General features: G+C 31.9%; 2 protein-coding genes across 16 annotated transcripts in view; one reads left to right on the forward strand and one right to left on the reverse strand.

Annotated features, from left to right (window-relative positions):
• LOC111004195 (bromodomain adjacent to zinc finger domain protein 2B) overlaps nucleotides 1-21781 on the forward strand; it is a 61689-nt gene extending 39908 nt beyond the window's left edge. For 6 of the 15 annotated variants that reach the window (XM_045630700.1, XM_045630701.1, XM_045630699.1 and 3 more), the window contains 29 exons: nucleotides 57-122; nucleotides 298-341; nucleotides 1053-1095; nucleotides 1560-1729; nucleotides 2565-2713; nucleotides 3330-3446; nucleotides 4130-4276; nucleotides 4620-4760; nucleotides 5397-5574; nucleotides 6016-6140; nucleotides 6797-7047; nucleotides 8087-8220; nucleotides 8641-8780; nucleotides 9101-9262; nucleotides 9962-10677; nucleotides 11218-11462; nucleotides 11670-11799; nucleotides 11955-12095; nucleotides 12358-12548; nucleotides 13743-13837; nucleotides 14366-14499; nucleotides 15270-15391; nucleotides 16267-16411; nucleotides 16962-17095; nucleotides 17795-17919; nucleotides 18264-18374; nucleotides 18660-18750; nucleotides 19255-19398; nucleotides 19880-21781. In XM_045630700.1, the coding sequence (XP_045486656.1) occupies nucleotides 57-122; nucleotides 298-341; nucleotides 1053-1095; nucleotides 1560-1729; nucleotides 2565-2713; nucleotides 3330-3446; nucleotides 4130-4276; nucleotides 4620-4760; nucleotides 5397-5574; nucleotides 6016-6140; nucleotides 6797-7047; nucleotides 8087-8220; nucleotides 8641-8780; nucleotides 9101-9262; nucleotides 9962-10677; nucleotides 11218-11462; nucleotides 11670-11799; nucleotides 11955-12095; nucleotides 12358-12548; nucleotides 13743-13837; nucleotides 14366-14499; nucleotides 15270-15391; nucleotides 16267-16411; nucleotides 16962-17095; nucleotides 17795-17919; nucleotides 18264-18374; nucleotides 18660-18750; nucleotides 19255-19398; nucleotides 19880-20021 (4533 nt within the window). In that variant the 3' untranslated portion in view covers nucleotides 20022-21781. Of the gene's footprint in view, nucleotides 1-56; nucleotides 123-297; nucleotides 343-1052; nucleotides 1096-1559; nucleotides 1730-2564; nucleotides 2714-3329; nucleotides 3447-4129; nucleotides 4277-4619; nucleotides 4761-5396; nucleotides 5575-6015; nucleotides 6141-6796; nucleotides 7048-8086; nucleotides 8221-8640; nucleotides 8781-9100; nucleotides 9263-9961; nucleotides 10678-11217; nucleotides 11463-11669; nucleotides 11800-11954; nucleotides 12096-12357; nucleotides 12549-13742; nucleotides 13838-14365; nucleotides 14500-15269; nucleotides 15392-16266; nucleotides 16412-16961; nucleotides 17096-17794; nucleotides 17920-18263; nucleotides 18375-18659; nucleotides 18751-19254; nucleotides 19399-19879 lie in introns of all 15 variants that reach the window. The other 9 variants (XM_045630704.1, XM_022275089.2, XM_045630706.1 and 6 more) reach the window with 6 other exon arrangements.
• A 131-nt stretch (nucleotides 21782-21912) lies between these two features.
• Nucleotides 21913-26109, reverse strand: LOC111004204. Its single transcript, XM_022275114.2, has 7 exons — nucleotides 25553-26109; nucleotides 25303-25474; nucleotides 24714-24816; nucleotides 24093-24478; nucleotides 23428-23547; nucleotides 22845-22943; nucleotides 21913-22102 (listed from the first exon to the last, which is right to left on the reverse strand). The coding sequence occupies exons 2-7, from the start codon at nucleotides 25468-25470 to the stop codon at nucleotides 21962-21964; spliced, it is 1017 nt and encodes a 338-aa protein (XP_022130806.2). The 5' UTR covers nucleotides 25471-25474; nucleotides 25553-26109; the 3' UTR covers nucleotides 21913-21961.
• Nucleotides 26110-27697: the final 1588 nt, after the last annotated feature.

Here is a 27697-nt window from a genome sequence, read left to right on the forward strand (position 1 = left end):
TTTTCATTTGTTTCATGTACGCGTTTTTAATTTGCTTGCTTTCAATGTATGTAAAGGCTAAGAAACGAAAGCAAGAGGATATTGAAAAACAGAAAAACGAAGAACAGGCGAAAAGACAACAGGTTATTATTATTATTTTTTTCAATTTATGAATGTATTTTAATACTTATAAAAAATTCTGTCGTGGTAAGTTTTCCATATTAAACTAAAACTCAGTTTGTACTGTGTAACTAATTATTCAAAACGTGTGTTGAGATAATTTTTTTGCAATGTGTTGAGATTTCCTTTTTGTTATAGGAGAGAGAAATAAAAAGACATCAGGCGATGTTACTCAAAGAGCAGGTGAGCTGAGTTCAATTTTACTTGTTTGGTTTTTGTGTGTTAACATTATTTAACAAAAAATGCTGCACTACCGATTTTCCTTAACTCTTTTTAGGCCTTTAAAACAAATGATTGAAGTAATGTTAATAGGCCGGCACACTCGCGAGCCCTCTGGCATTGAGTGTCCATGGGCGGCGGTATCACATAACATCAGGCGCCTCCTGCCCGTTTGCCCCCTGTCCGATAAAAAAAAAATTGTAGAAAATGTATGTATTTTTACCTCGATACGATGGGTTTTATTTACATCAGACATTGGTAGTTGGAGCTGAGTCTAATTGCAAGTAGCTTATGTCATTTAATTTTTAATTGGATTTGGAAAATCGGTTTTGTAAATAGCTACCATCGATATTAAATTTGTCTCTTTCTTTCACCTTCACCTTAAATAAGAGTGTAAAAGGACCACTTTATTTTTACTTGACGTTTATACCCATAAGTGGTATGTATATCAGCGTCTGTAGAAGGAGATAGACTATTCGAGCCGTATTTTTGGGATAGAAATCCCTCTTTATTCCAAATCAAACTTTTACTTCGGGGTCCTATAATCTCTTTATTTTCTTATTAATTTACTCACTATAAGGTTCTTTTATGAAATCTCAAAAAAATAATATCGACGGTAAAGTGTTTGTGTGTGTGTGCTTATTTGTAAATAAATTTTTATCTTTTTTTCAATCGGCGTTCACGTACGGCTCCGTACAGCAAAAGTATATAACTGAGGTAATTATAGTTGTAGTAATAAAAGTTGGTGAATGGTTTCTAGTGTGTACTTGCTTCGAACTTAACACGCTTTTAATTTTAACGCCATCTATTGACCAATAGTATTCTAAAATCCTTATCAATTTCAGAAGGTATATATTATATTTCTGATCGTATTATATATAGATTTGTTATTCTTGTCTCCACTTATTTAAATTCGTCTGCTATATGTAAATTTTAATAGCAATCTGGTTTACACGGGTGTTAGTTCCAGCTCTGGGATCAATTAGAACATTTTCCAGTCGCTTATAATATATAATTTTTCAGTAATAACATTTAGGATTTTGATGTCAATAATTAAGAAAACCCGCCTTAACATCACCCTGCTATATATTGCAATATTGCTGAGCAGATTAACTACAACTAAACATACTTTTTTCATATTATTACATATTAGTAATAATATAGTGTATGTTACGTTATAGGAACGTGAAAGAAGACGTCAACACACAACATTTATCAGACAACTGGACTCGAGAAGAAGATGGGAGGAAAGGGAACGAAGAAAACACCAGAATCTTTTAGACCGGTTGCTTGTTAAAGAGAAGAAGTTACAGCAAAGACGTAAAGAGATGGAGCTGTTGTCTGAATTGAGGTAAACTATTAGATAAATGTGTTATATTCCCTAAAGAAATAATTCTTATTCTACATAGGTGAACAGGTCTTCAACGAAGTAATTGAAACAAAGAATTTGTTGCTAAATATCATTTACTATACAATCCATAGGTTTTAGCTCTGAGTCCCGGTGTAACGATAATTCTGGTTGTCAAGCGAAGATAACTTCCCTTCCATTGAATAGTATTTCCTTGAATGGCTGACATGATAATAAATTTAAAAAAAAATATTGTTTAAAGAAAAACACTTTTTTAACGGATTATAGATATGTATTATTATATTTAAACTTATAATTATTTGTACATAATTTTAAATTTAAACCGACGTTTCGCGTGCTTTACAGCGTGCGTGGTCACGGTGACTGAAGACAAAGGTGTTAAATGTCAAAAAGTATTACAGGACACCGTGAGCAATTTCTGCAAAAACCCTACATCTTTTAGTCGATACCAACTCCGGGGAAATAAATACAGATAACACAACATTTTCTGCAGCTGTAATACTTTTTGACATTTAAAATTATGTACAAATAATTATAAGTTTAAATAAAATAATACATATCTATAATCCGTTAAAAAAGTGTTTTTCTTTAAATGTGTAAAAGTTATGTAAATAAAGACAATACTGAAAATATTGTTTCTCAAATTTAGAGAAGAAGAAATGTAGTCAGAACAAGTGTGTTGGGGTTGAGTCGCTACTTCCCTTATTTATACAAATTCTCATAGTTTCTCCCATAGAATTGCTATGAACTATGCAAGCGTCTTTGTGTATGTGTGTGTGTGTGTGCATGTTGAAATATAATTGTATTTTTATTGTAGGAGACCACAAGAAGACTCATCCCTGTCAGACCAGAAGCCGCTTCCCAAGCTGGACAGGATACAAGGTCTCAAAGTATCAGGGCAGGCCTTCGCTGATCTCCTACAAGTTTATGAGTTCCTACACAACTTTGGACAAGCGCTTGGTATTGGTAAGTTTTTACTGTTTCTGCTTAGGTTACTTCATCAAGTTAAAAATTAGGGTGTCATATACAATAGATCGCTTCTCAAACATTTTTATGCCGCGACCCATGAAAAAGCCATGGCTTTTATCTTTGTGGATATGTCGAATTGTATTTATATATTTTTTGTAAAATTAAATGTACATAGCGTGCTATTTTTAATGAATTTTGTACTTATGTAGTTGTTATTTATTATTATTCAACACACTGCGATCTTTTTTTTAAATAAACTCCGCCCCCCGCTTGAGAAACGATGCTATAGACATTAAAATTTTGTAAATTTAATTCTCTATATCTAGTTTTCTTATTCTTTAAGTCCCAAAGCCAAATATTTGGTAAAGTATACTTCGGGCTTTGAATTTGTGTCGGCTGATGATAGTAATATTTACCTATAATTAAATTAAATACATTAAAAACTAATTTAACATATTCAGTTTTTACAACACAGAGCCTATTTATTTATTAAAATATCTAGTATGCTACCAGAGCTATGACAGTATTTAAAGATGGCAATAAAATGAAATCTTAACTTATAAAAAGGACTGACAGTAATCTTCTTGCCTGTTAATTATCGTCGATTTTTCAGATGTTGAAGCGTTGCCAACATTAGACACCCTACAACAGGGTCTTATACCAGACTACAACCAAGAAGCTGAAAATGAGCTCATAATTGTTCTCACTAGACTCTTGGTTCTCTCAATTGGTAAGTTCGGAAGATTTGTTGAATATAGTATTGTCTTTTATTAACATAACTTTTACACATTTAAAGAAAACACTTTTTTACGGATTATAGTTATGTATTATTAAATATATAAATAAATAAATAATACATAACTATAATCCGTAAAAAAGTGTTTTCTTTAGATTTGTTAAATGTTTTTTTTTTAAATTTTATTATGTTTCGTAATAGATACTTCATTTTCATTTTATTATAATTTTTCTCATTTCTTGAAGTAGTTTAAAAAAAGTGTTTATTCATTTTAAGTAGGTACATTTCATTCCTAGGTTTAAGATTATACCCCGTGTAAACCGTGCCCCATGGTTTTATTTTAGTCTAGTCTATGCATATGTTTATAATTCCCACAACTGTATCTATTTTATTATTTTTTGGTTTTTGGTACATTTATCTTAAACATTGCAATGTATGTTTAACTTAAAAAGTTTTTTTACCTATTTTTATTTGAGGAACATTTTGCTGTATACTTTAATTAATTTGAACCTTACTTAGTATTCAAGTTCTAAAAGGCAGGCAACGTACTCGCATGCCGTTGACTGTAGTTGTAGTGTCGCTTAGCACTCATTTCACTCATCTTTAAAAAAACCGTAAATTTATATTGTTATCATAGCAACTTCTTAAGTAAATCTTTATGCCAATTTAAATTACAGAGGATCCGGGTATACCGCACCCTGGACGACATACAACGCTGTTGGGACAGGCGATACGTCTCGGTGATATGCGGCCTGAAAATCTCAGCGAGGTTCTGCGAATTTACCTTTATGCCAACGCTACGGGCGAGGTTAAGGCTTTGACTGGTGAGTAATTTATCTGTATTTGCAGTTAACTCGACTGCAAGTTCAATTCCCGGTGAAACAATAATTGTGTTTAGTAATTGCAGTAGTGGCGTTATATTCTTTATATAAACATATTGCCCAACACATTTAAAGATTTTTATTCGATCCAACATACTATGCTAATAGCCATAGCGATCTAAATTTTTATATACTATTTCTATATAGTTTTGAATGTCACAAGCTTGGGTTTCGAAACTGTACTGTAATGTATATAATCGCTATCGGAAGTCATAAAATGTCGATTAAATAGTTCTGATTAGCGTTTAGCGTATATACAAATGTTATGTAAATATTTTGGTTACAGGACTAACAGTGGAAAGAGAACGAGAACGTCGTGTTGCTGATCATCATCAGAGCGATGCTGAGATGCAACAAACCTGTGTGAGCACCAAAAACGCGGCATACTACGAACATCTACACAATAATAGCACTTACAAACTATCAGGTGTGTGTCAAAATAATACATGTTAATTGCTAAAATTACATGTTCTGGTAGTCAAATGCGTATAAAATAAACTGAAAAAAAAATATGAAAATAAAAAAATAAAATACGTTTATCTTGGAACATAAGGTATCACTTACTCCACGTCATTAAATTCGAGCCTGTTGGCATCCCTACTCATCGGCAAAGAAGACAGAGGGTGTTGGCCGAGAGAAAAAGCCGGCGTAAAAAACTCTCGGTACTCTTATGTAATAAGATGAACGCGGGAATAATCTAATTCATTTGTGTAATGACGTGTAAATTAAACTACTGTCACTTATTAAAGTGGAATTTTCCCCGTGGATATGAGAAATGCGACCTCCAACTATTACTACTTACATACTTACTACGTCCATGGGGTGCGATAATTGCCCTTTTCTGGCGTCCCGTACGCTCGTTTGCCCCCCTATTTTATTAAAAAAAACTATTTCTTTGTAATGGTTGAGCAAAAAAGTCTGGGCCTCAGATATCTTTTTCGAGATTCTGAGATCTAGACTGTGGCTATTTTCCTTCGATTTTCACCGCACCAGCAAAATGTTAAATGCACACAGAGAGAAATACTATGATAAAACATACTTAGAATAATCTTAATAATTCCAGAAATGCTTCGTGACAAACCCTTCGTCTCGCTAAACCCAAGTAGTAAGGCGCGAATGTTGGCATATCTTTGTGACGAGCTACTACAAAGCAAGGCCGTCCTAAGGGCAGTGGATGCTTCATTAGATCACCTTAACCAGCTTCGAAAGGAGAGATACCTCATGGATGCTAAAATACGGAAGTAAGTCCCGATACTCTATGGTTTTGATAGCCTAAATATTTGTTTGTAATATTATATGTATGTAGACTTCGATGTCCTAAAATTAGAATTGAGCCTTGATTTTCTTGTAAATAAATAACATAAATGTTTCGTGTATAACAAAATAGATTACCTTATTGTGCTCAGTATTCATTTATATCTGACAGAACATATTATTCTTGGTAATAAAATAGTTGAAATTTAACAGTGTTTTAAATTACTATACCATACCATAACTTGTCTTGGCTTGCTGTTATCTATAATAGTTATAAATTAAAAATATCAATACGTATTACATAATTTGTTATGTATATCATTATTTTTTTTTTAATTGTAAATTGATATCCTTCTCGACGGATATAGTATAATATTTAAAAAAAAATTGCTTTAAAAACATACAATCTAAATAAAACGTTATTACAGAGTTCGATCACTCTACCAACGCAAGTTACGGGCGGAACAAACTGAGAAGCAACAGGCCCTAGCATTGGAGAGAATGCAGCGACTGGTGGAAGAAAGTTCTGGAATTATGCGTTCACCTACCCGTGGTATGCGTTCTTATTATGTATAATTAACCACTAACCCAACTGGTCTTAAACAAAAGCCCACTCTGTGAATGTTTATATTTGCCTCGCAATTCTTCATATTCTAATGCAGATAACCTTTTTACGTCTCTCTTCATCTCCTTTCCCCCTCCTTCTCCCCCTTCCCTCCGACGCCACGTCTCACCCTTGCGTCTCTTTCCATCCCTAGGTTACCCTTTTCTTCTTCATCCATTTTTTCCTTTCATTTCTTACCATGTGTTTTATAAATGGCCATTTCAGTCTTTTAGTGGTTGTAAAGTACTTAAATTAAGCGCATTAATTTGTTTCTTCTGCTATGTTGTATACATTTGTTTTGTAAGTATTCGGTGCAAGACATTCTCTATATCTGAATATTTCAATTATCTTTTTTACAATCTGAATACACTAAATTGAGTGACTGGTTCAGACTAAGGATGCTTTGTCATACAAATTCTTATTTTTTATTGTAATAACTATTAGTGGGAACGATTTTATAAATGTATTATGTAATAAATGACAGAGAGAACCAATACGTATTATTGCTAATTAATTGGAAAGCCTCCAGAAATACAATTCTCACATCAGGGGCTTGGGATACATATTTTTGTCATTTGCTAAGTTTTTATTATTATTATTTCTAGAAACTCCAGAAAAGTCAGAAACACCGAAAAAGGAGTCATCTCTCTCACCAGAAGACAAACCCAATACACCATCCCCATACAAGGAAGAGGAGCCAAGTGACAAGGAACTGTCGCCATTAAAAGAGCTGAACAAAAAGGAGATTTTGAACAACAATAAAGAAGAAATTCCTGTGGAGGGAAAAGACAAAGATAGTGTAATGGGGGACGATGTATTGAGCGATTTGGAGAGTGAAGGGACGCAGCCTGAAGAGGTGATTATTATAAAATTAAAATATTCTAACTCATGCCCCACTTTTTACACGGGGTATGATACATTGTCACAAGTATGTTGAATGAATCTATAGTAAAAATAACACCAATGTTTATATCGCAGTAAAGTGGTTAAATCAGAGTTAATTAAACAAAAAACCAACGTTAAACAGGATTTGCCAAAAGAAAGAGTCTAAAAGTAATCAGCTGTTGTCGTGACCGCCATCTTGTTTTAGATTATTAATCAACACTCTGGCTGTTGGTTAGATAGATAGTTAAACGTTTTCGACGCTGTTTCATTTAAATCCAAATGTTAGCGACTTGATTGAATATCGAAGTTTAATTAACTGTCTAGAGATTCATAATATTCTAGAGATTATATGCTGCTAAGAATGCGCAGTAAAAATAAATTTACTTTTGAATTTAAAAATTGTTTCAAAAACTAAAACTAATTGACGGCCGCGTTTTCCTAGACCCATTGTATAGCAAGTAGTTAATAATAGTAGTTATAATATCGAAATGCATCATATATAAGAATTACGTTAACATATTATCTTAATATATATATTTCTTGTGTGCGTGTGTATGTGACTGAACTCCTAAACGACTGGACCGATTTAGACGAAATTTTTTGTGTGTGTTCAAGGGGATCTGGGAATGGTTTAGATTCACAATTTTGTCCGCTGGACAATGTTTTTTTAATTAATTTTCAATTTATTAGTTGTTGTTGATTTTGGAATGTTTTACATTGGATCCGACAGACGGCGCTACCATCGCAGTGTCAAATTTTAAATAATATTTGAATTTTAATTTTAGTCTGTCCCGAAATTTAAAAAAAGTTTTGTTATCATTGTGTTATATCGTGTGTGACCATGTGCTGGATCGTTAGATATTGTCATAACATTTGAATAATAATTTTCATCAAAATGGCTTATTAAAAATTGAAATTTTGAAATTAAAGACGTGTAGACAGGACAACGTCTGTCGGATCCGCTAGTAATTATATATATATATATATACGTTGGACTAATATCTTCACAGGACGAAGACAAGAATCTATCATCTGAGGAGTTATCGAGGAAGTTAGAGAAATTATTGCGTCAATCCGAACAGCAGGTGTTGCAACTAGCCGCCGCTTCCAATTCATTGAGGGCCACGTGTTATGGGCAAGACAGGTAAATAAGATTTAAAATTTAAACATTTCACATATTAAAAATTACGCTTTTTTCTTTGATATTCCTTAAATTGAAAATGGTATATATTAAATTTTTATCAGTGTCGTTTTGCTTATAAATATGTTGTCACTATAATCTTTTTAAGTTTATTTTTATATATTTAGTATGTAGTAACTGCCAAGTTTCTTATCGGTGCTTCTTGCTAGAAATCACTCAGAAACTACATTCCCGATTACCAACATACTTATTTCTTTTTTTTTTAATAATTTAAATTTGCATATTATATGGAGTCGTTAATCTGTAGAGAATTTTTGTTTTAAGCTTTCGAAGTGTTTAAATTATTTTTGTCTAAATGTATTGTATATACAGATTTCGCGATTATATAAAGTAATTTAAGCCATAATTTGAATAAATTTTCAGGTATTGGCGTCGTTACTGGTCGTTGGGCAAATGTGGAGGCGTATTTGTGGAGGGGATGGAGTCCGCCCAATCCGAAATTATGGCGTATCATGAGAAACTAGAGGATGCTAAAACTAACGGCGTCAAAGTCGAATCAAAACGTATGTAATATTTAATTTCAGTAAGAAATATTTTCATACCCTACCCGAAACATTCATTGTTTCGTCGGGAATTTATATTATCTTGACCTAGTCTTAAAATAATTCAAGAAAAGTTATGCTGAGTAAAGAAAATTTTAATGATAATAACGCTAATATACTAGACATAAAATAATTTATCATTCACAATCCAATTATTAAATTTTACAAAATATTCAATTATTTACTTTATTTTTTAGTCATTGTATAATTTTGCTTCATAACATAATAACATAACATAACCTATATGTTATTTAGCATTAAAAGTATTTTTTTCTCCACAGAAATAAAATCTGAAGAAGATATTAAGACTGAGGAAAACCAGGACAAGGTGTCTGATGCTGAAGCGGAACAGGAACTCCGGAGTATCAAGAGTGAACTTAACCTCAGTGATAAAACTCAGATTATCAAATATGAACCCAATAAAATTGTTTGTAAGGTTGAAGGTTAGTTATAAGTTTTGGAATTTCTTAGCAGTATACTTAATTTTTAACCTGACATATCACTACATATTATAAAACAAAGTCGCTTTCTCTGTCCCTATGTCCCTTTGTATGCTTAAATCTTTGAAACTACGCAACTGATTTTGATGCGGTTTTTTTAATAGATAGAGTGATTCAAGAGAAAGGTTTATATGTATAATAACATCCATTAAAAAGTGGAGAAGTACTGTTATTTTTTAGGTTTCTATGTCGTAAATAATTACATTTTTTCCGCTTACATTGCAAACGCAGGCTGAACCCTACGAGTTTTAGCATATAATGTACTAAGTATTGTACACATTGAAAAGGTCTACAGAAAAGTCCGTGATGGTATATGTCTATCTCTTATCAGAAAATCTGTGAACGTTGGTGAACGTTGTATATAAAAATGTGGGATAACCCACATTTTTATATACAACGTTCACCGCCGGCCTCTCCACAAGCCGGGACGGGTCGCTAGTACAATATATATTTATATAAACATTTTTTATATATAAATTAGTATTTGTGATAACTGTTGTCTTTTTTCCGTATTTTGTTTAATAACGATTCTGGATTACTTTGGGCATATTATATAATAAAAAAAAAACTTTTTTATTAGCCTTCCAAAGTTATTGAAACTAACTTGTTAGTATTTTCAACCTAATTTGTATATATTTTCAGGAATAAAAATGGAAGAGAAATACATCCAACAAAAGAGCCACGAGGAAGAAGACATGTTGGACATTGAAGATTCCATTCCGACCGCATTTTTAGTACAAAAACCTTCACATAAACCGCTATTTGCCAGTCAAGCCGAGCCCGTAGACAAACCACAGGATATAAATAAACACGAAAACCCCGCCAAAACGGAACCCATCGACAAAGAACAAGAAGAGCCTAAAGACTCTCTAGTCAATAATTTGGAGGAACTCCGCAAAATGGCGGAAGCCGTATCTTCACAATTGGACGCGGCTAAGAAAGCAGAAAATGAGATCAAAGAAGAGAAGCAAGAACAGCAGGACATAGAAACAGATTCCGCGAATACGCATCTCTATTCAAAGATGTTAGACGGAAAATGGTTCTCAATACTGCGGCATGAGAACGCTTTCTTAAATAATATAAACGAAGAGAAGTATGACGTACCTAAATATTGTGATAACGAACACACATGTAGTGAAGTCATACAATGCCAGGGTCACAAATGGGACGTCTCGAATAATTTGCATTTATTAAATGACCCGAGTTTGTTCACACTGAATAGTATGGTGACGAGTGTACAGGTGCCGTGTAATAATGTTTATGCAGACTCTAGTCTGACAATGTCAGGCTTGGACCAAGACATGATGGACGCCAGTCTGAATAATACAGAAATGGAAGTCGAGGAGACGAAGGAACCGGTATGTTTTAGAGATATTATTTAGAATATACTTTTCATATGTGATATATTGTACACATTAAGTACCAGTTTTTAAAGTACTGAGGGACTGTAAAAATTCTTCACCACAATTTTGTATTATATTTTATCGTTTAAAGCATTATACTTGGACATATGAGTTATCTTTACACAATATATTCCAAATTAAAAAAAAATACCGGATTGAAGCTATGTATTATTATAAACTTTTATTTATTTAACATAATTTTAAACAGCTGTTTTTTTCTACAGCTGTGATACTTTTTGACATTCAAAACCTTTTGTCTTCAGTGTACAAGCACCCTATAAATTCGGAAAAATTAAATATGTACTTGTTAAATAACTATAAAGTTGTAATAATATATAGCTTCAATCCGGTAAAAAGGTCTTTTCTTTAAATGTTTAAAAGCTATGTTAATAAAAGACAATACTATGATTCCAAATTATTGTTTATTATTTTATCTGCCTAAAATAGCTATAAAAATATACAATCCACCATAATGTATTCCATAATTTGTTACAGGAAAATGATTTGGAAAAAGAACTCCAAGCGGACTCTACAAAAGCGGACCTTGCCACTCAAAAGGCGAAAGCTTCTGGTCTAAACAGCCTAGGACTTCTAAACTTCAATGCCTTATCGACGTACGTCACCTGCGATTCACCTCCTCCGATACAAATGTCGCCCGATGAACTAGACCAGTTGGAGCACTGTAAAATTCATGGGTTGCCTAAGAAGGTGGATGGAAATTTCGTTCCTAAAGATCTAAGGTATGTACTCAAATAGATTAAAAGTAGCAATAAATAAATTTTAATTATTAATCTAAGTTATTATAGCCAAAGAACAAGAAACTAATGTTTTTTTCTAAGATCAATGAAGTGGTATGAGACTTGACTTTTGCAGTTATCATAAAGACTTATATTTGAACACTTCTGTGTTGTTACAATGAATAAACATAAAACAATAAACAATTTCAGACATGGCTGGTGGAGAATAACAGAATCGGAACAAATGAAACAAGTGCTTGACTCGTTACACCCACGTGGAGTGAGAGAGAGGGAACTACATGCGTCGCTTATCCAACATCTACCCACCGTTAATAATAAGGTTATTTTCTAAATATATTGCCAATATCTAAATAGTCAGTGACTTTCAGTCGATCCAAATTCTTCTTATGAGAAAAGAAATAATTATTTAAAATGGTATTAGAATGATAGGTGGAAACTTATCACTTCATTAACATGAATAAATTTTGTTTTCAGCTTTATATTGATAAAGGCGACACATCTCTAACGCAACTATCAGTGTCACCTTTAGATACCACAGATTATACACCACCTGACGAACCAGGCTCATTCTGTGCCAATACTGCAAGGAGGGTCGATATGGCTTTGTTATCTATGGTACGTCTTTTTTGACTCAAATATTCTCGCTCATAACATAAAGCTGATTATTATGATGTGTAGTTGGTTTATTTAATTAATTATAATTACAACGTGATTTAAATTTAGTATTCTTAATCAAACGATGTACTTCTCTGATATTTCATTACAAATAATTATTGCTACTATCCTATGATGTTCCATTTACGAAAAGATCCCATTAATTTTTTTTAACTATTATTTACGATTACCAGTTAATCTTAGGTTCTTAATCGCTTTTTAGGTGGAAGCTTTAGAAGAAAGAGTGGTAGCTGGCTCTATGCAAGTAAAGGGCTGGCGTCCGAGCTGTTTGCCCCTTGCCCCAGACGCATCTGGGGCAGAAATAGTCGCCTGGGCGCGTCACCAACTTGCCCAACTCGAAGCCCACGTGGAGAGGCGATATTTGAAACCGCCCCTGGTACAAAGGTACGCTAGGTAATGTATACATTTATTGTAAGCTTGCGTTTTGTGTGAGGTAAGTTTGTGGTAGAGTTGGCACTTTGTGGATGGGTACACAGTTTCTAAGTTGGTGGTTTGTATGCTCGCCTAAGTTGGCACAGATTTTAATTTTTTGTTACACTGGGAGTGGTTTTTATGAAATTTGTTTGTAACGGCTTGAATTTAGTGGTGATGGGTGCTATCAGTGATTAAAATTGACACATTCATACTATTCATATGGTTATATAGTTTACAACGGTGTTATTTACCCTGTTTTTTTTTAAATAAAATATTGTTACCAAACTTGAAAGTCCACGTTGATGACGTTTGATGATAGATTTAAAATAACTCAGTAGTTGGGAGTTCATGAAAACAAAGTTTCAACGGTTCTTGCATGATTCACATCCAAACTTAGTTATCTGTGAAAATGATACATAACTGACAACTTCACGCCAATTATTTTATATAGGTATTGTTATAGGATGTATATACAAAGCAAAATATAGTCTACCACTAGGTGCACTATTAGTGACTATATGATAGAAATTTTTCATAAATGCATTCACTACCCCCAAAAGATGTTCCTCATATAAATTGTATATGCATTTTTTAGATTAGGAGTGCACTTACCCCGACGTTTGTTTTATTGCACTTCCATGTTTGTATAAATTTAGTTTACAATGTTCATTGGTATAAAGGTTGAGGCATCATAAGGTAGATTTGCACGGAGGTGGTTTTCATAGTTTTTAGTTATAATAATAATGCTCGTTTGGCCTCAGATTTGAGTCCTTGCAAGCAAGTGAGTGATTAGCTTTCTTTGTCTAAAGTCTTCCATTTTTGTAAAAAATAAACTGATATAAAATAAAGCTTTGCTAAATTTAACGATTCTTTTTTTCGTGTCCCTTACTCCTGTATCAGGAGATATTTAATTACCAAAAAGAAATTAATTATTAATCAATTTATTTTTATTAAAATATTAATAATTCCAAACTAGGCAAACATTAATAAAATCTCATACAACATAGCCTGATTTTAAATAAAAAATATAGTTGGTCTAACCAATGTTAATTGTAACATTGGAAAAATATAGGCAGGATTTATTTGAGTTTAAAATAGAAGTAATGGGACTCTTTGACGTTTATTAAATGGCTTAATTGTTTCTTTTATTTATAAATGTAATATATTTTCCAGTACAAACGATGCTAACCTCGGAGCGATGTTGCAAAGTGAACACGGTAATGCATCTGCTACGTCTCCACAAAATTCAGAGAACAATGAGGGAAAAGGTGTGTATGATTTTTTTTCCAACTTTAAACAATGATGATGATGATTTATGATGATCAGTCACTTTCTCTGCGGCTTGATTTCATGGCGTTGTCTTGAAGTATTATAGCTATTGGAGTATATTTTGATATTTCAGTAATAGCCACCCTTAGTTTATATTTGGTATTGTTGGTTGGGTTCGAGGCTTGATATAAATTATAAGAAAAAATAATCATACTTTATTGCCTAAATATTATTGTGACTGTAATAAATCAATATTTAATTTTTTTTTATACAATAGTGGGCTAACGGGCAGGAGAGCCACCTAATGTTAAGTGATACCGCCGCCCATGGACACTCGATGCTAGAGGGCTCGCATTAGCCTAACTGATTCATATAATTAAGAAATGTTATTATTAAATACATTTTTGTGCTTTTTTTCATAAGAGCTCACAGGCTTAACACGATTTGACAAAAAAATCAATTAATTTACAGTATATCAACTAATAAGTTGTAACAAAAACCTATTTAAATACTTTTATACATTACAGAAACTCGTGGCATTGCCCGCGGTCTGTCAACATGGCGTGATGCAGTATCTCGGTGTAATACGGCCGCACAATTGGCGATGTTGCTTCATGCCCTGGAGTCGCATATTGCATGGGACAAGAGTATAATGAAGGCGGTCAGTATATTCAATAGTTAAATCTTAACTCCAATATTTGCTGGTGAAACTTTATTTTTATTTTATTTTATTTAAATATTCCTACAGCTAATCACTAAACAATTACATTACACACAAAAGCCAAAACGGATTACATATTGACAGAAACATAAAGCACAGTACAAATTGATTCGTTGGTAGATCATAATATTTTATATGAAGGAGCAAACGAAGCCATTATGAGTAAAATATACCCGAGTTTTTTAAATATTTTTTTTAAGAATTTTTAGTCACATTAAATATATCAATTTGCTGGTAATATGTATATTATGTTGTAATCTGTAGGTATACGATACATAACCGAGTTTCGTAAATAGTTGGTCTTTTATAAACTAATTTGGATGTAATTACATATATATGCTTAAAATGAAAAAATATATATAAAATACAGTTTTATGAGAGAAACTTGACTATGTCAATTGTTTTTTTTATATATAAAACAAGGGGCAAACGGGCAGGAGGCTCACCTGATGTTAAGTGATACCGCCGCCCATGGACACTCGATGCCAGATGGTTCGCGATTGCGTTGCCAGCAGCAACTTTTTTTGGTTATACTAAAATCATTAAATTGGGAATATTTGAAGAATTCCTTTCTTATGTATTAAGATTCTCATAACTAAAGATTTGGATTTATATTTGTTTTTAAATTCCCCAAAAATATCCTAACTATGTTATATTTACAATTGAAATATATTGTTTTGACTCATACAAACTGATTGTATTTTTTACAGAATTGCCAGTTTTGTCTGTGTGGAGACAATGAGGGAGAGCTGTTGCTCTGCGATGGTTGTGATAAGGGCTATCATACATATTGCTTTAAACCGAGGATGGACAAAATACCTGAAGGAGATTGGTAAGTCACAAAAAAAAATTGGCGGTTTTCTGGATTTTATATAACGGGATAAAGTTAACAATTAATTTTAACTTAAGCACAATATAACACTATGCCCGGTTTAACGAATAGATTAATAAATTATAATCCAGGGAAACGTTGACATTTATACGGTTAATTTTTGTTAAAAGTCTGAAATAGCCGTTAGTTTTGATGTTTTTTTTTTGGCTTTTCTTAATACGTAGTTTCACTAAAGGTCGAGGCCATGGTATGGTATGGTATAGTAGGTGGGCTCAATTTCCGCAACTAGACTCATATTTGGTCCGTTTTACGTAAAGCCCTGGCTACTTAAGCCGCCTGTAGCTGTCTGTCGCGCCCAGGACAAATAGATGTTTATTAAGGAGACAATGGCCCGTAATTGTCCCTATTATCATTGTTTTAAGATCGTTTCTTAGAAGTCGCTTAGTCAGTTGTGGGTTCACTACTGGCAGGGCCGTTTTGGACTGTCTGCAGTCGGCATGCGACCATCGTTGATTCGATTTGATAGTCGAGGCCATGTTATAAATGTTTCCCTCCTCGATTACATTGAACAAGATTCCTTCATTTTTTTTTTTTTTTTCAAAAACGCATCATGCAATCAGTCTTCTGACTATGAGCAGATAAGTTGTAGGAGGACTGACGGGTGGAGACATTCCTCAATATAATATCTACCATAATAATATTAGCTCAGACAATGCCGAGCTCAAGGGTTCTTCGTCTTTTGAGACGGCTTATACACTCGGGTAGGGTGAGTTGAACAGCTAGGTGGTTAGGATGATGTTTAGGATAGGAAGATTCCTTCATTAACGCTAGTAGTATTCCTGTATTTACATGAAAACTGAATATAATATTTTTAGGTACTGCTGGGAGTGCGTGAACAAGGCGCGCGGGGAGCGTGTGTGCATCGTGTGCGGGGCGGGGACGGGCGCGGGCAAACTCGTGCCGTGCGCCTTGTGCGTACGCGCATACCACGCAGATTGTCATTATCCACCATTGCTCAAGGTACCCTCGCTATATACAGAAATAAATTATTAAAATGCGAATACTCAGTTATGTAAGAAAATGTGTTTAATAAATTGGAATATAGTTAGTTTTTATAATATATATAGTTATTAATAGATTAAGGTTCTATATATTAATATAAATTTATTTTGTTTTTTATATAACTTCTGCACTTCTTGCACCCATCATTTTTTTTATTTTTTTTTCTTTTCTTACTAGGGTTGCCTGGAAGAGATCGCTTGTTAGCGATAAGGCCGCCCGTTGCATCCCTTGTAATTTATATATATTGTTGTATTGTTTATATTTCTTTAGCAACGAAGTGTAAATAAATAAATAAATAAATAAATATACCTTAGAATATAGATCAGGAAAAAGAACAAGAATATTACATCTGTTACATTTTTTTTTTCTAAATGTAAAGATCAGCCGTTGTGCCTACCGTTATTTGATTGTACAATATATGTTAATGTTTAAAATATAAATAAGATATAATTAATTATTTAAGATAAAATTAATAAAATTGAAATAACATTTAATTAATTTATTACAGAATCCCCGCGGTAAGTGGTATTGCGCTCAGTGCATATCGCGTGCTCCACCCAAGAAACCGCGTAAATCAAACAAACGGGACTCCAAACATAAGGACATGTCTAACATTGATCTAGACGCGTCTATGGTACCCAGGTGAGTTAGTAATAACACAAATTTATTATTTATAATTTTTAAAAAATCAAATGCTACCAGTACACCAGTTTCACTAAATATTGTCTTTGGTTTAAGTAAAGATTATAAATTTAAAATGAAGTTAAATTTGCTAGTAACAATCAATTAAGTGTTTATATTTTTTCTACTGAAGTAATTCTTTATCCCACCACGCGTAATGACACCAGGTTTATATATTATTTATAAATTATGTAACTCGTCTGCAATGCTTTTCTTCAGATTGACATGGGCGGGGCGGTATCACTTAACATTAGGTGCGCCTCCTGCCCATTTTCCCCCTGTTCTATAAAAAAAAACTTTAAGAGAAGCCATTGTTATTTATACCTATTGTTACCCTGTGCATACCTTTTTTATTTTTTTATTTGTTACATTGTTAGTATTCTCACCGCGTTACTTATAATATGAATATTTATATAACCTATTTACATACCCAATTTAAAATGGTTATATAATACGACAATAATATTTTAGTTTTACTAGCAGCTGCTATATATGAGTACAGTAAAAATAAATTTAATACTTTACTGTAGTTTATACATTTTGTATTTGATTTTATATGTTTAGATAATTAAACTCTTTGGTCATCTGAAAGAAACTGGTAAGACAAGAAATAAAGTGATTGTGATGTAAAAAAATAATAATAATAACAATTAATTCCAGTCCAGCGCCATCTCACGCCTCAACATCGACAACTGCGGAGGAATGTACGCCAAGCGTGTTGCATACTCCTGAGAAGGACCATGACAAAATGGAAGAAAATGTTGAACACGAGAATGGACATAATGGTACGTATGGGTCTGCGCTGAAATTCTTTAAAATGTCTGGTTTTCCTCAATTAATATATGTATATTTTAAAGGGAGAGTTTTCGAAGATTTTCATATATTTAAAAAAGGAATATTTAATATATTATATTATAAAAAAATTCTTAACCCAATATTTATTTTAACATAATAATTTTATAATTGAACATTTTTTTATATGTATAATTCATTTATGACTGTCTGAGTGTTTCTATAATTAAAAGCTGGAAGAGATCGCTAGTTATCGCGATAAGGCGTCCCGTTGTATCCTTAATAATAAATGTTAATTATAATGTAACGAAGTTTAAATATACAAATTTGTACACAGTATCAGAGTTACCATTACCAATGCCTGAGGATGGTACACCGGAAAAGCATCGCGCACTTCAGTTTGTGGCCGGAAATGGCGCCATACCTCACGAAGAACCACATGTCGATGGTAAGTTGAATTAAAATACTTTTTAAACTTTCTCTTACCCTCTTTTATTCATCTTAGTAAATACTTGTCCAATATACTTAATACAAAATTACGTTAATATATTTATATTATATATTCGTAGTAGACTTGATTAGTAAACATTTATTATTAGTTTAGTAAATCTTTTATTAATCTTGTATTTTGTAATATTAATAACTTAAATACAATTATAATTTTATTATAATAATTGTGTAAAACTTTAACCGGATAAATTTAATAAAAATATTATTACTATTAACATTACAGGTCATGAAGCGGAGAACGCCCCCTTGTTGTCTCGTGCGAAGAAAGAAAAGAGTTCAGCGAAAAAACTGAATAAGGAATTACAGTTTTGCAAGTAAGTTATAGCAATTAGGTTAATTATATACCAGCAAATTAATTTAGTCTTATATAAACATACAAAAAAATATGGAATCTTGTTTAAAAACTAGACAACAACTCATAGAGAAGTATCTTTATGAGTTGAAACAATTCTGATAATTACAATGGAACATGAATTCAATCAGATTTATCAAGATTTTTATTAGTATGTACTATGGTGAACATTTTTATGAAAACTTTTTGTTAAAGTTTATAAGCCTTTGGAAGTGAGAAACTTTTACTACATATACATAAACACTAAGTACAGTTAAAAATGCATTACGAATTGTCTATTTAGATTTGAGGGTAAAATGACTTAGCTCTAAGTATGACTCCCATATAACAAGAAAGGATTTTGATTTTCGGGAGTCATAGATATAATTGGCTATAAGTCCTTGACGTAGTACACAGTCATAGTAAAATTCAATTGCATAGAATTGTTTTGGGAGATTTTTTCTTAGATTGAGTTTCAACCTTTCAGAAACCTTCTGTGCGAAATGGAATGCCACGAGCACGCTTGGCCGTTCCTGATTCCGGTCAACACCAAACAATTCCCGCAGTACAAGAAGGTCATTAAGTGTCCAATGGACTTGTCTACTATCCGAAGAAAGCTTCAGGAGTCAGGGTAAGAGTTTTGTTTCATGTATCTTGTCTTATAACTATAAATGTGGAATTGATAATTTTTATAGCAAGTAGAACCTAGATATAGTATATTTTTAATTTAGTAAATTTGTTGTTAGTATTTTACTGTATAATTAAAATAATTAAATAAGAGCAAATGGTCTCTCATGAGGCTGTGAGAAAAGAAATGAAAATTAATAAAGAAGTGCAAAACGACATAAGGCATAATGTTAGACATAGTTAATAAGACAAAACTAATGGAATAAAGCAAAGCAATTAAAAAATATGTTGGTACTGAATGGATACATGAAAAAGAAAAAGTACACATGATTCACGATAATTTCAAATCATATACATCTTAAGCTATCCCTAAAAAAATTACATTTAACTTAAGCAATTTTGATTACCTTGAAATTCGGCTTTCTTGGACTATGACGCCCATTAAAAAACAAATTAGTGATGTAAGATGTATTATTTATTTACAGATACAAATGCAAGGATGAATTCGCATCGGACGTACGCCTAATATTTAGTAATTGTGAAATTTTCAACGAAGATGACAGCCCATGTGGCCGAGCCGGACACAGCATGCGACAATTCTTTGAGACGCGCTGGGCGCAGATTTGATTGGGCAACTAGTTTGTCCACTGATTTAGTAATTATTTGCGACTTAATAAATAAATAAATAGACAATATTGAAGCGATGATCGACCGGTCTCGCGTTAATTGCCATCCTAGAAAATGCATAGTCGGTTGATTGGTCTATCAATTAAGCAATGTTTGCATTGTTAGACTGATGTTTTTAAGGATTTCTTAAGTACTATAATCCCTATGAAGCTCCTATAAAAAGGATGATCTTGCAAAACATGAACAAAAGATTTTCTTATACAAAAAATTATCATGTGTCAAATTATGAACAAATAACATTCCAACGATGTTTCTGTCAAAATCCAGGAATCTCATTGATATTTACTTGAGTATGTGCAAGTTACATAAATGTTTAAATATACTGTAACCGATTTGTATTACACGTTAATTTTGTGTAAAAATGGCGCACACTACGAGTGTAATTATATTTAAATGTAGCTGGTGTAAATAGCGTAAAGTAAGATTTTAAAAAGTATTAGTGCGAGAATTACGTCTAAGCATAGATAATGTTTTAATTAAATGTCAATGTCACTTGTCGATTTTGTTAATTTGCAACGAAACTATCCGAGATGATTCGAAATTTGAATTCGGTGGCCAGTGTCGAATGAGGTTGTGTATGTCAACTATAAAAATGCGCCAAATATTTGTCATTTTTGAAATTTGAATTTTAGTCTGTGTCGACGCAAATTGTTTTTCATAAGTCTAAATAAAACTTTAAGGGCGAAATATAAAAATTACATGTTAAAATTTTATAAAAGGCGCGATGTCGATTTTCAATGGAATGCGCATTTTATTTTATATTGTAGTTCTTTAAAAGTCATTCATAAATATTTTATGTCTAAAATCATTACGGTTATACTTTTTGTATAGACACGAATGTGGGCAATGTACGAAATGCGTATTCCATTATTAAATTAATGTTTTAACTAAATGGTGTACAGGAAATGTGGTTGTAGCGTATAAAGATTTTGGTAGTTGGTTAAAAGCGTTTAAAGTTCGTCCTTGCTTGCTCTGAAAATCTCGAATATAAGTTAAGAGTGCATGGGCTTAGACTTATTATTAAACAAGATATTACAAAGAAAACATTGAAATGTATTTTATATTTTAAGACATAAAAATCTAAATTTTCTTCTTATATTTCTATGAATGTGTGACAAAGCTAATAAATCTTTCGATACTGACAACATTTTATAGATTTCATTACAAAAACTAGGTATTTATATTTTTTTTCAGAGCAATAATTCATTTTTCAAGTTTTCTTTTTAGATCGCGTTTAACATTAACTGATAAAATATTGTGACAAAATAAATATAATAATATTAATGAGGGCGCGAGTCATATTCTTTAAGTTTTATTTATTTTTATGATTCCAAATTTAGTACTTATTTGAAGCGGAAGGGTTTTTTTTTTGTTTGTTGCGACATTGTATACATTTTAATTTGAACATCATTCCTTCAGCACAAATGTGTTGATAGTATTTCAAAGTATTACTACTTATGCAGCTTTTTAATATACTCTGTTAAAAGGACAAACAAAAAAATATTAATAATCTGTAGTTAGTAGCCTCTGCCAAGATATGTTTTAATACTGCCAGTAAAATGCGAAACATATTTTGGTGTATTCGTCCAATGGGCGTTCGTGATGGATATAGTTATATGTTGTGTGAATCGGTTGATTTTAACTATAAATGGATATATAAATTATATATACAATAAAAATAAATAATTTTTGAAGCACTCTGTTGTTGTTTTTTTTATTCAATTTTACTAGTATGGTGCTACGCGTGGGATTTGTGACAAATAAATTGAACTATCCAGTAGGAACTAATCATGGGTCACTTATATAAAATATGGTAACATAAAAATTACAATCAACATAAAATAATATTTTTATTGTTAGTTCATAACCAAACTAATAAATCAGGTTTTTATGATGGCCGCTTCTTCTTTAGCACGCGCACGTTTAGCCTTATTTCTTCTATGACTTCTTTTTCTATTTAGAGGGACACTGCCAATCAGTTTACCAGACTTTTGTAAGGCTACTAATTTCGCCGATGTACTCTGTAACATTAGAAAATTAATTCTAGATTATTCATATTTGTGTTTCAAATAAATCAATACTATATTTCGACAACATCATATAACTATAAATGAAAAAAACGGGCTCATCTCAATAGTTTTCTTTTGAGTAATAAATTATGTATTAGTGTGTATTTAACACACTCTCCCACACACACACACACACATACATCCTCTCACCTTACCCACAGGGAGAACACTTCACACCATAATAGAATTACTTGTTAAATTGATTGTAAATTACAAAATATAAGTTTTTGTCTAATATATTTAAAGGGTTAGGCGCCGCATGCTGAAATACAGGTTCACACCTAGTTTAGCATCGGATAAACCTGACTAATTTTGTTTATATAACTAGCGTAATTAGATAGAAGTGATTCCGCCACATTTCCAGAAGGCTGATTTCAAATGTCATTACCTTATAAGAATAACGCGTCTATCTTGAAGTACTAAGGGTACTTCGAATTTTTGACGTATCAATATTTATAGCAGTCTAATATTTAACCAATAATTTTATGTTAAAATCTTTAATAACTAAGGTTTTAGTTCTTAATCATACGGAAAACTTAAGATTAAGAAAAACATCCAGTCTGTGATAGATTTATGTTAATAATCATTTTCAAACAAATAGCAATTTTTTTATCAATCACAAAACAATAATCTGCCAAAACCGTTAAATTTGTATTAAATAATTTATTGCATAATGAACATCTATACAATTTACCTTAGCTTCACTTTTACTTATTTTGCTATTCTTCTGAGTAGTATATAGTACATTGATTCTCTTGTTATCCAACATTGAGTGATGCTTAGATAGTGCTAGCTGAAATGTTAAGAATTTAAAAATTAATTCTCAATATAATCATGTTGGTAGCATGCAAGACTAGGCTATACTGAAAATAGTAATATTGATTCAATACACATTTAAAAAACACTGCCTCTTAACGGTTGTGCAATTAGTTTCCTTTTGTATTCTCCTCCATATAAATTACGATTAAATATCAATGGCATAAAAAAAAAATTAAATAAGTATATTTAGGAACATAAGTTCATCATGGTATTACTTATTCCACGTCATTAAATTCGAGCCTGTTGGCATTCTTACTCATCGGCAAAGAAGACAGAGGGTGTTGGCCGAGAGAAAAATCCGGAGTAAAAAACTCTCGGTACTCTTTTAAAAGCAAATCATCAAAAAAATCTACAATATTTAAAACAAATATAGCAAATTAATTAGAAGTAGCCTGCGCAGCAAAAACACTATAATTTTTTTTTACTTTATTTTATGCATATGTCAAAAAATTAATTACCTCATAACTATGGTCATCTTTAAGCTCAACATATGCTATGGAACTCTTTTTACCCTCCTCTTGTTTAGGCAACCTAACATCCACTATTTTATCCCCCAAGTCGGCAAAATGCTGTAGGATCTGGAAAATTTGTTTATTAACTTATAATATGTTTTACCACCATTTACCATTGTTAAGCTCGCATCAAAAATATATGTTTTGATTTAAAAAGCACAAACTTCTGTTAATGTTCTTAACAACAATGTTAATCATTGGACAGCTGGGAAAATGAACACTTTGTATAACTGTAATATTATAATTTACTATTTTTCGATTGAAAGTGAATACTCCATACTATTTTTTTATAACGATGCCCTCACTGGCACCAATATATAAAAAATAAAAATACATAATCAATAAAAAATTCTGGGTTAAATGCAGGCAGGGTGCAGTTAAATGTTAAAAAATAAATAACTTACTTTAATCACTCATAGACTGAAATAGTCTTATTTTTAAACAAACTGACATAAGACTAAATAGTGACAATGAGCAAATATTTAATAGCATTTGAAGTGTGACCTGAATAGTGTAAACAATTATGCAAAATTCATCTATTTCTCACTCCGAATCTTCTTCTTAACTAGCCAGATAATGTATATTAGCATATATGTGCCAAAAATACTTACAGTTTCTTTTTCAATATCAACAGGTAAATTACCCACAAAAACCACATATCGCTTGGGCCCCTTAACTTTTTGTTCTCTTTTAGCTGTCATGCTTTTATCTTCATTTTCATTTAATTGTTCTTTTTCGCTGGTTGTGTTTTGTATCTTTTCTTTGGATAATTCTACTGTTTTATCCTTTGGTTTTTCCTTTTTCAGCTTTTTTTCTTCGATACCATGTTGAAGAGAAGTTTTAAGCATATTAAATAAAATGCGAATTTTTCGTAACTCTGCTTCAGTTAATTCTTTGGATGACTTTATTAAAGACTGCATTTTTCCATGAATAACATCTGGGAGTGGATTCTCTGTTGTCCCTTTTAAGCTATCTCGAATCATTTGTCGAATCCTACCTAGAATAAAATAATACTCACAAAAATTTATATATCACCAAAAACAAGATTCCTTAAAATAATTAAATTATTAAAGATGCAGTACAGATATAGAACATTATTTTATTAAATTGTACTACAATTAGTATACCTAACCATATCAAAATCTCTAATACCTACTACCTTTAACTGGTACCTACCAACTAAATTTAATTTTATTAGATAGTTACCAAATTTAATACATATAAATTTATACCCTTTTGATTGTTAGTCATTGGCACATCAAGGAATTTTTTCACAAGTTCACTGTTGTTTAATATTGGATATTGTTTGTTAATTTCTTCAGGAGATAAGATCACCTGCAAAAATTAAAATGATAAGTATTAATTTTACTTTACTGAAGAAAATAAATATAAGCCATGAAAATAATAACTACACAAGAGCTAGGTGAAGGTGTACAGGAATAGTGTTTTAATTTGTATTGTGGGATCCTTTCTGCAAAGTAGTTTTAATAATATGAAAAACAACTTCATTGCCATGTCATATATAATAACAAAGAGAGTAGTTTACTGTAATTATTGTATATATTTTGAAAATGATAGAAATGTGGATTGTGGAAAGGGATATTAGTTGTTATCACAAACTATCTCTGGCTGCACAGAATGTGCATTCCCTAACTATAGGGAAAATTAGGTACCAGATTTAACTTAGGTAATGAAAATAACATAATCGTTACTTAAATATTTACTTATTAAGATCAATGTATTTAAATATTTTTGTTTGTAAACAAAGAATCAATGTATTTATCATATACCACCGGTACTTAAAATATACTTCACTCTTACCTTGACTTTATTTTTATTTTTTTCAACATCTTTAGACAAATTACAGTCATTATTACCATCAGTATTTTTAGTCTCCACTTCTGATTTAAATTTCTTAACTTTTCCATTTTTTGAATGTATTCGATTTAGTTTTCTTTTCTTATTAAATGGTTTACTTGTCGAATCCATGTTACTGAAATTTGAAAACATATGTTTATAAGTATTGTGGCTAAATCTATATTCGCCGATTGTTTACATTTATATTTATTACATTAATTTTGAGATGGTCTTTGTCAGAGAATAATTATTTTGACGATACTAAATAATGTTACTGTAACAGTGTTTTAAGGTTATGCGATCCAAAACACTTAATACAAGTTATTTTTTTTTTTTTTGGAGTTTATGGCCTGGTATCTAGACCTTTAGGCCAAGTCTTGAGTAGTTTTATTTGGTTTATTATAATTTTCCTACTGTATTTTTGATAAATTTATATAGAGGCACGTAATAAGATCTATTTTTTAACATATCACTCAGGCGGCGGGAGGGATCTTGCACTATCACTTGATTTTTCTCTATGTCATTAATTTCACTTACAAGAATCAATCTGTCAAAAGAAAAGCACTCGCATACAAATATGAAATGTTCGATATCACCAACAGGATTATTGCAGAAGGTGCAGTGGCTGCTCGCCACTATGCCCAACCTAGCCAGGTGGGCCGGGACGGTGGAGTGACCAAAACGCAATCTGTTTATAGTCGTAATAAAGTCGCGACTGGCCATTTTCAGTTTGTTATACCATGGTGCCACAGGTAGATTTGCTTGAATATTTCCATACCATTTACCTTTCTGTTCTTGGTCTTGTTTCCAAAATTCGATCCATAAACTGTTAACCTGGTTGTTAATAGATTGATAACAGTCGGTCAAAGGTACTTTTACTATGGAGCTAACATCCAACATGTTGATTCCATCACGTGCAATTTTATCTACTATCTCATTTCCTGTTATGCCCCTATGTGATGGAATCCACATGAAAGAGACCTGTATACCTTTTTGTTCATAACTAAATAACAAATTTTTAACATTATACAAAATATAGTTTTTTTTATAGTCAAATCTAAGATTGGTTAAACTTTGGACTATACTTAAACTGTCTGTTAAAATTAAGAAATTATTAAAACTATTTATATGTGCGATCCTCTTCAAGGCCTCGAGGACCGCATATACCTCTGCAGTGAAAACACTGCATTTAGGGTCCAGAAGAAAACTTTGACCAAACTTGGATTGGGGATCATAAACAGCACTGCGCACAAAGAGCTCACTTTTACTACCATCTGTATACAAAGTATAGTAATTATTTTCAGAAAGAAAACTTAATAATTCACAATTGTTAGAAATTTTTTTAGTAACAATATTGATCTCAAATATAATACAGGAATATGAGTATGAGTAGCATGTCCACTTTGATTGTTTAATAACTTTTTTAAAATCTTCATTCATTTGCAGTACAATGAGAGGGAGAACTGGGAAATAACCTCGTAAGAGCTCACCTCCTGAAGTCAGCTGGGCCGAGCATTGTACAGGAAAAGGTACTATTTTTTTGAGAACATTATCATTACCAGATAACAGCTTTAGTAAATATCTCTCTATTAGCAGAAGTCTTCTAAGACAAAGTGGCATTATTTTGGTTTCAACTTCCATAGCTCGTATGGGAGTTGAACACATAGCCCCAGAAATTATTCGCAGAGCTTTGTTTTGAATTATGTCTAGTTTTTTTATACAACTACTATTTGAGTAGGCTAAACAACTGTAGTCAAAGTGGCTTCTGACTATAGACTTATATAACATACTTAAAACTTTGGGGTCTGCACCCCAGTTCACACCAGCTAAACATCTTATAATATTTAAGCCCTTTAGAGAGTTAGTTATAATGTGATTGATGTGCATATCAAAACGAAGTTTGTTATCAATGATAACACCCAGGAATTTATGATTAGATACAACTGAAATTGGATGATTATTGTAAAGTATGCCATTAGAGGGAAAATCTTTACTAAAAATCATGGTCTTGCTTTTATTGGGGTTAATCTGTAGAGCCAACCTGTCATTATAATATATGTACAATTGACCTAAAGCATTATTTATACTATTTACAGCTCTATCTACATTATGGTCTGTACAATATAATACAAGGTCATCCGCAAATTGTAAAATATTTACACCTTCTATATTTACAAAATTAAGTATTTGACTAGTATATATATTGTACAGCAATGGAGATAATGTAGCTCCCTGCATAGTACCCTTAGAGACACTTCTGGGACCATGAAGATTATTATTATGCCTTATATACAAAGTTCTATCTGTTAAAAAATTAAATAACCACTGGCAAAGTATGCCTGGTATACCAATGTCAGAA

The sequence above is a fragment of the Pieris rapae genome, chromosome 13 (assembly GCF_905147795.1).
Source record: "Pieris rapae chromosome 13, ilPieRapa1.1, whole genome shotgun sequence".
In the NCBI taxonomy this organism is placed as follows: Eukaryota; Metazoa; Arthropoda; class Insecta; order Lepidoptera; family Pieridae; genus Pieris; species Pieris rapae.

Coding starts and splice junctions, on each gene's coding strand:
- LOC111004204 (XM_022275114.2), bottom strand. CDS start 25,470: ATGGATTCGACAAGTAAACCATTTAATAAGAAAAGAAAACTAAATCGA. Junction 23,548..24,092: donor TTGATATTGAAAAAGAAACT/GTAAGTATTTTT, acceptor CAAATTTTCCAG/ATCCTACAGCATTTTGCCGA. Junction 22,944..23,427: donor AAGATGACCATAGTTATGAG/GTAATTAATTTT, acceptor TTAACATTTCAG/CTAGCACTATCTAAGCATCA.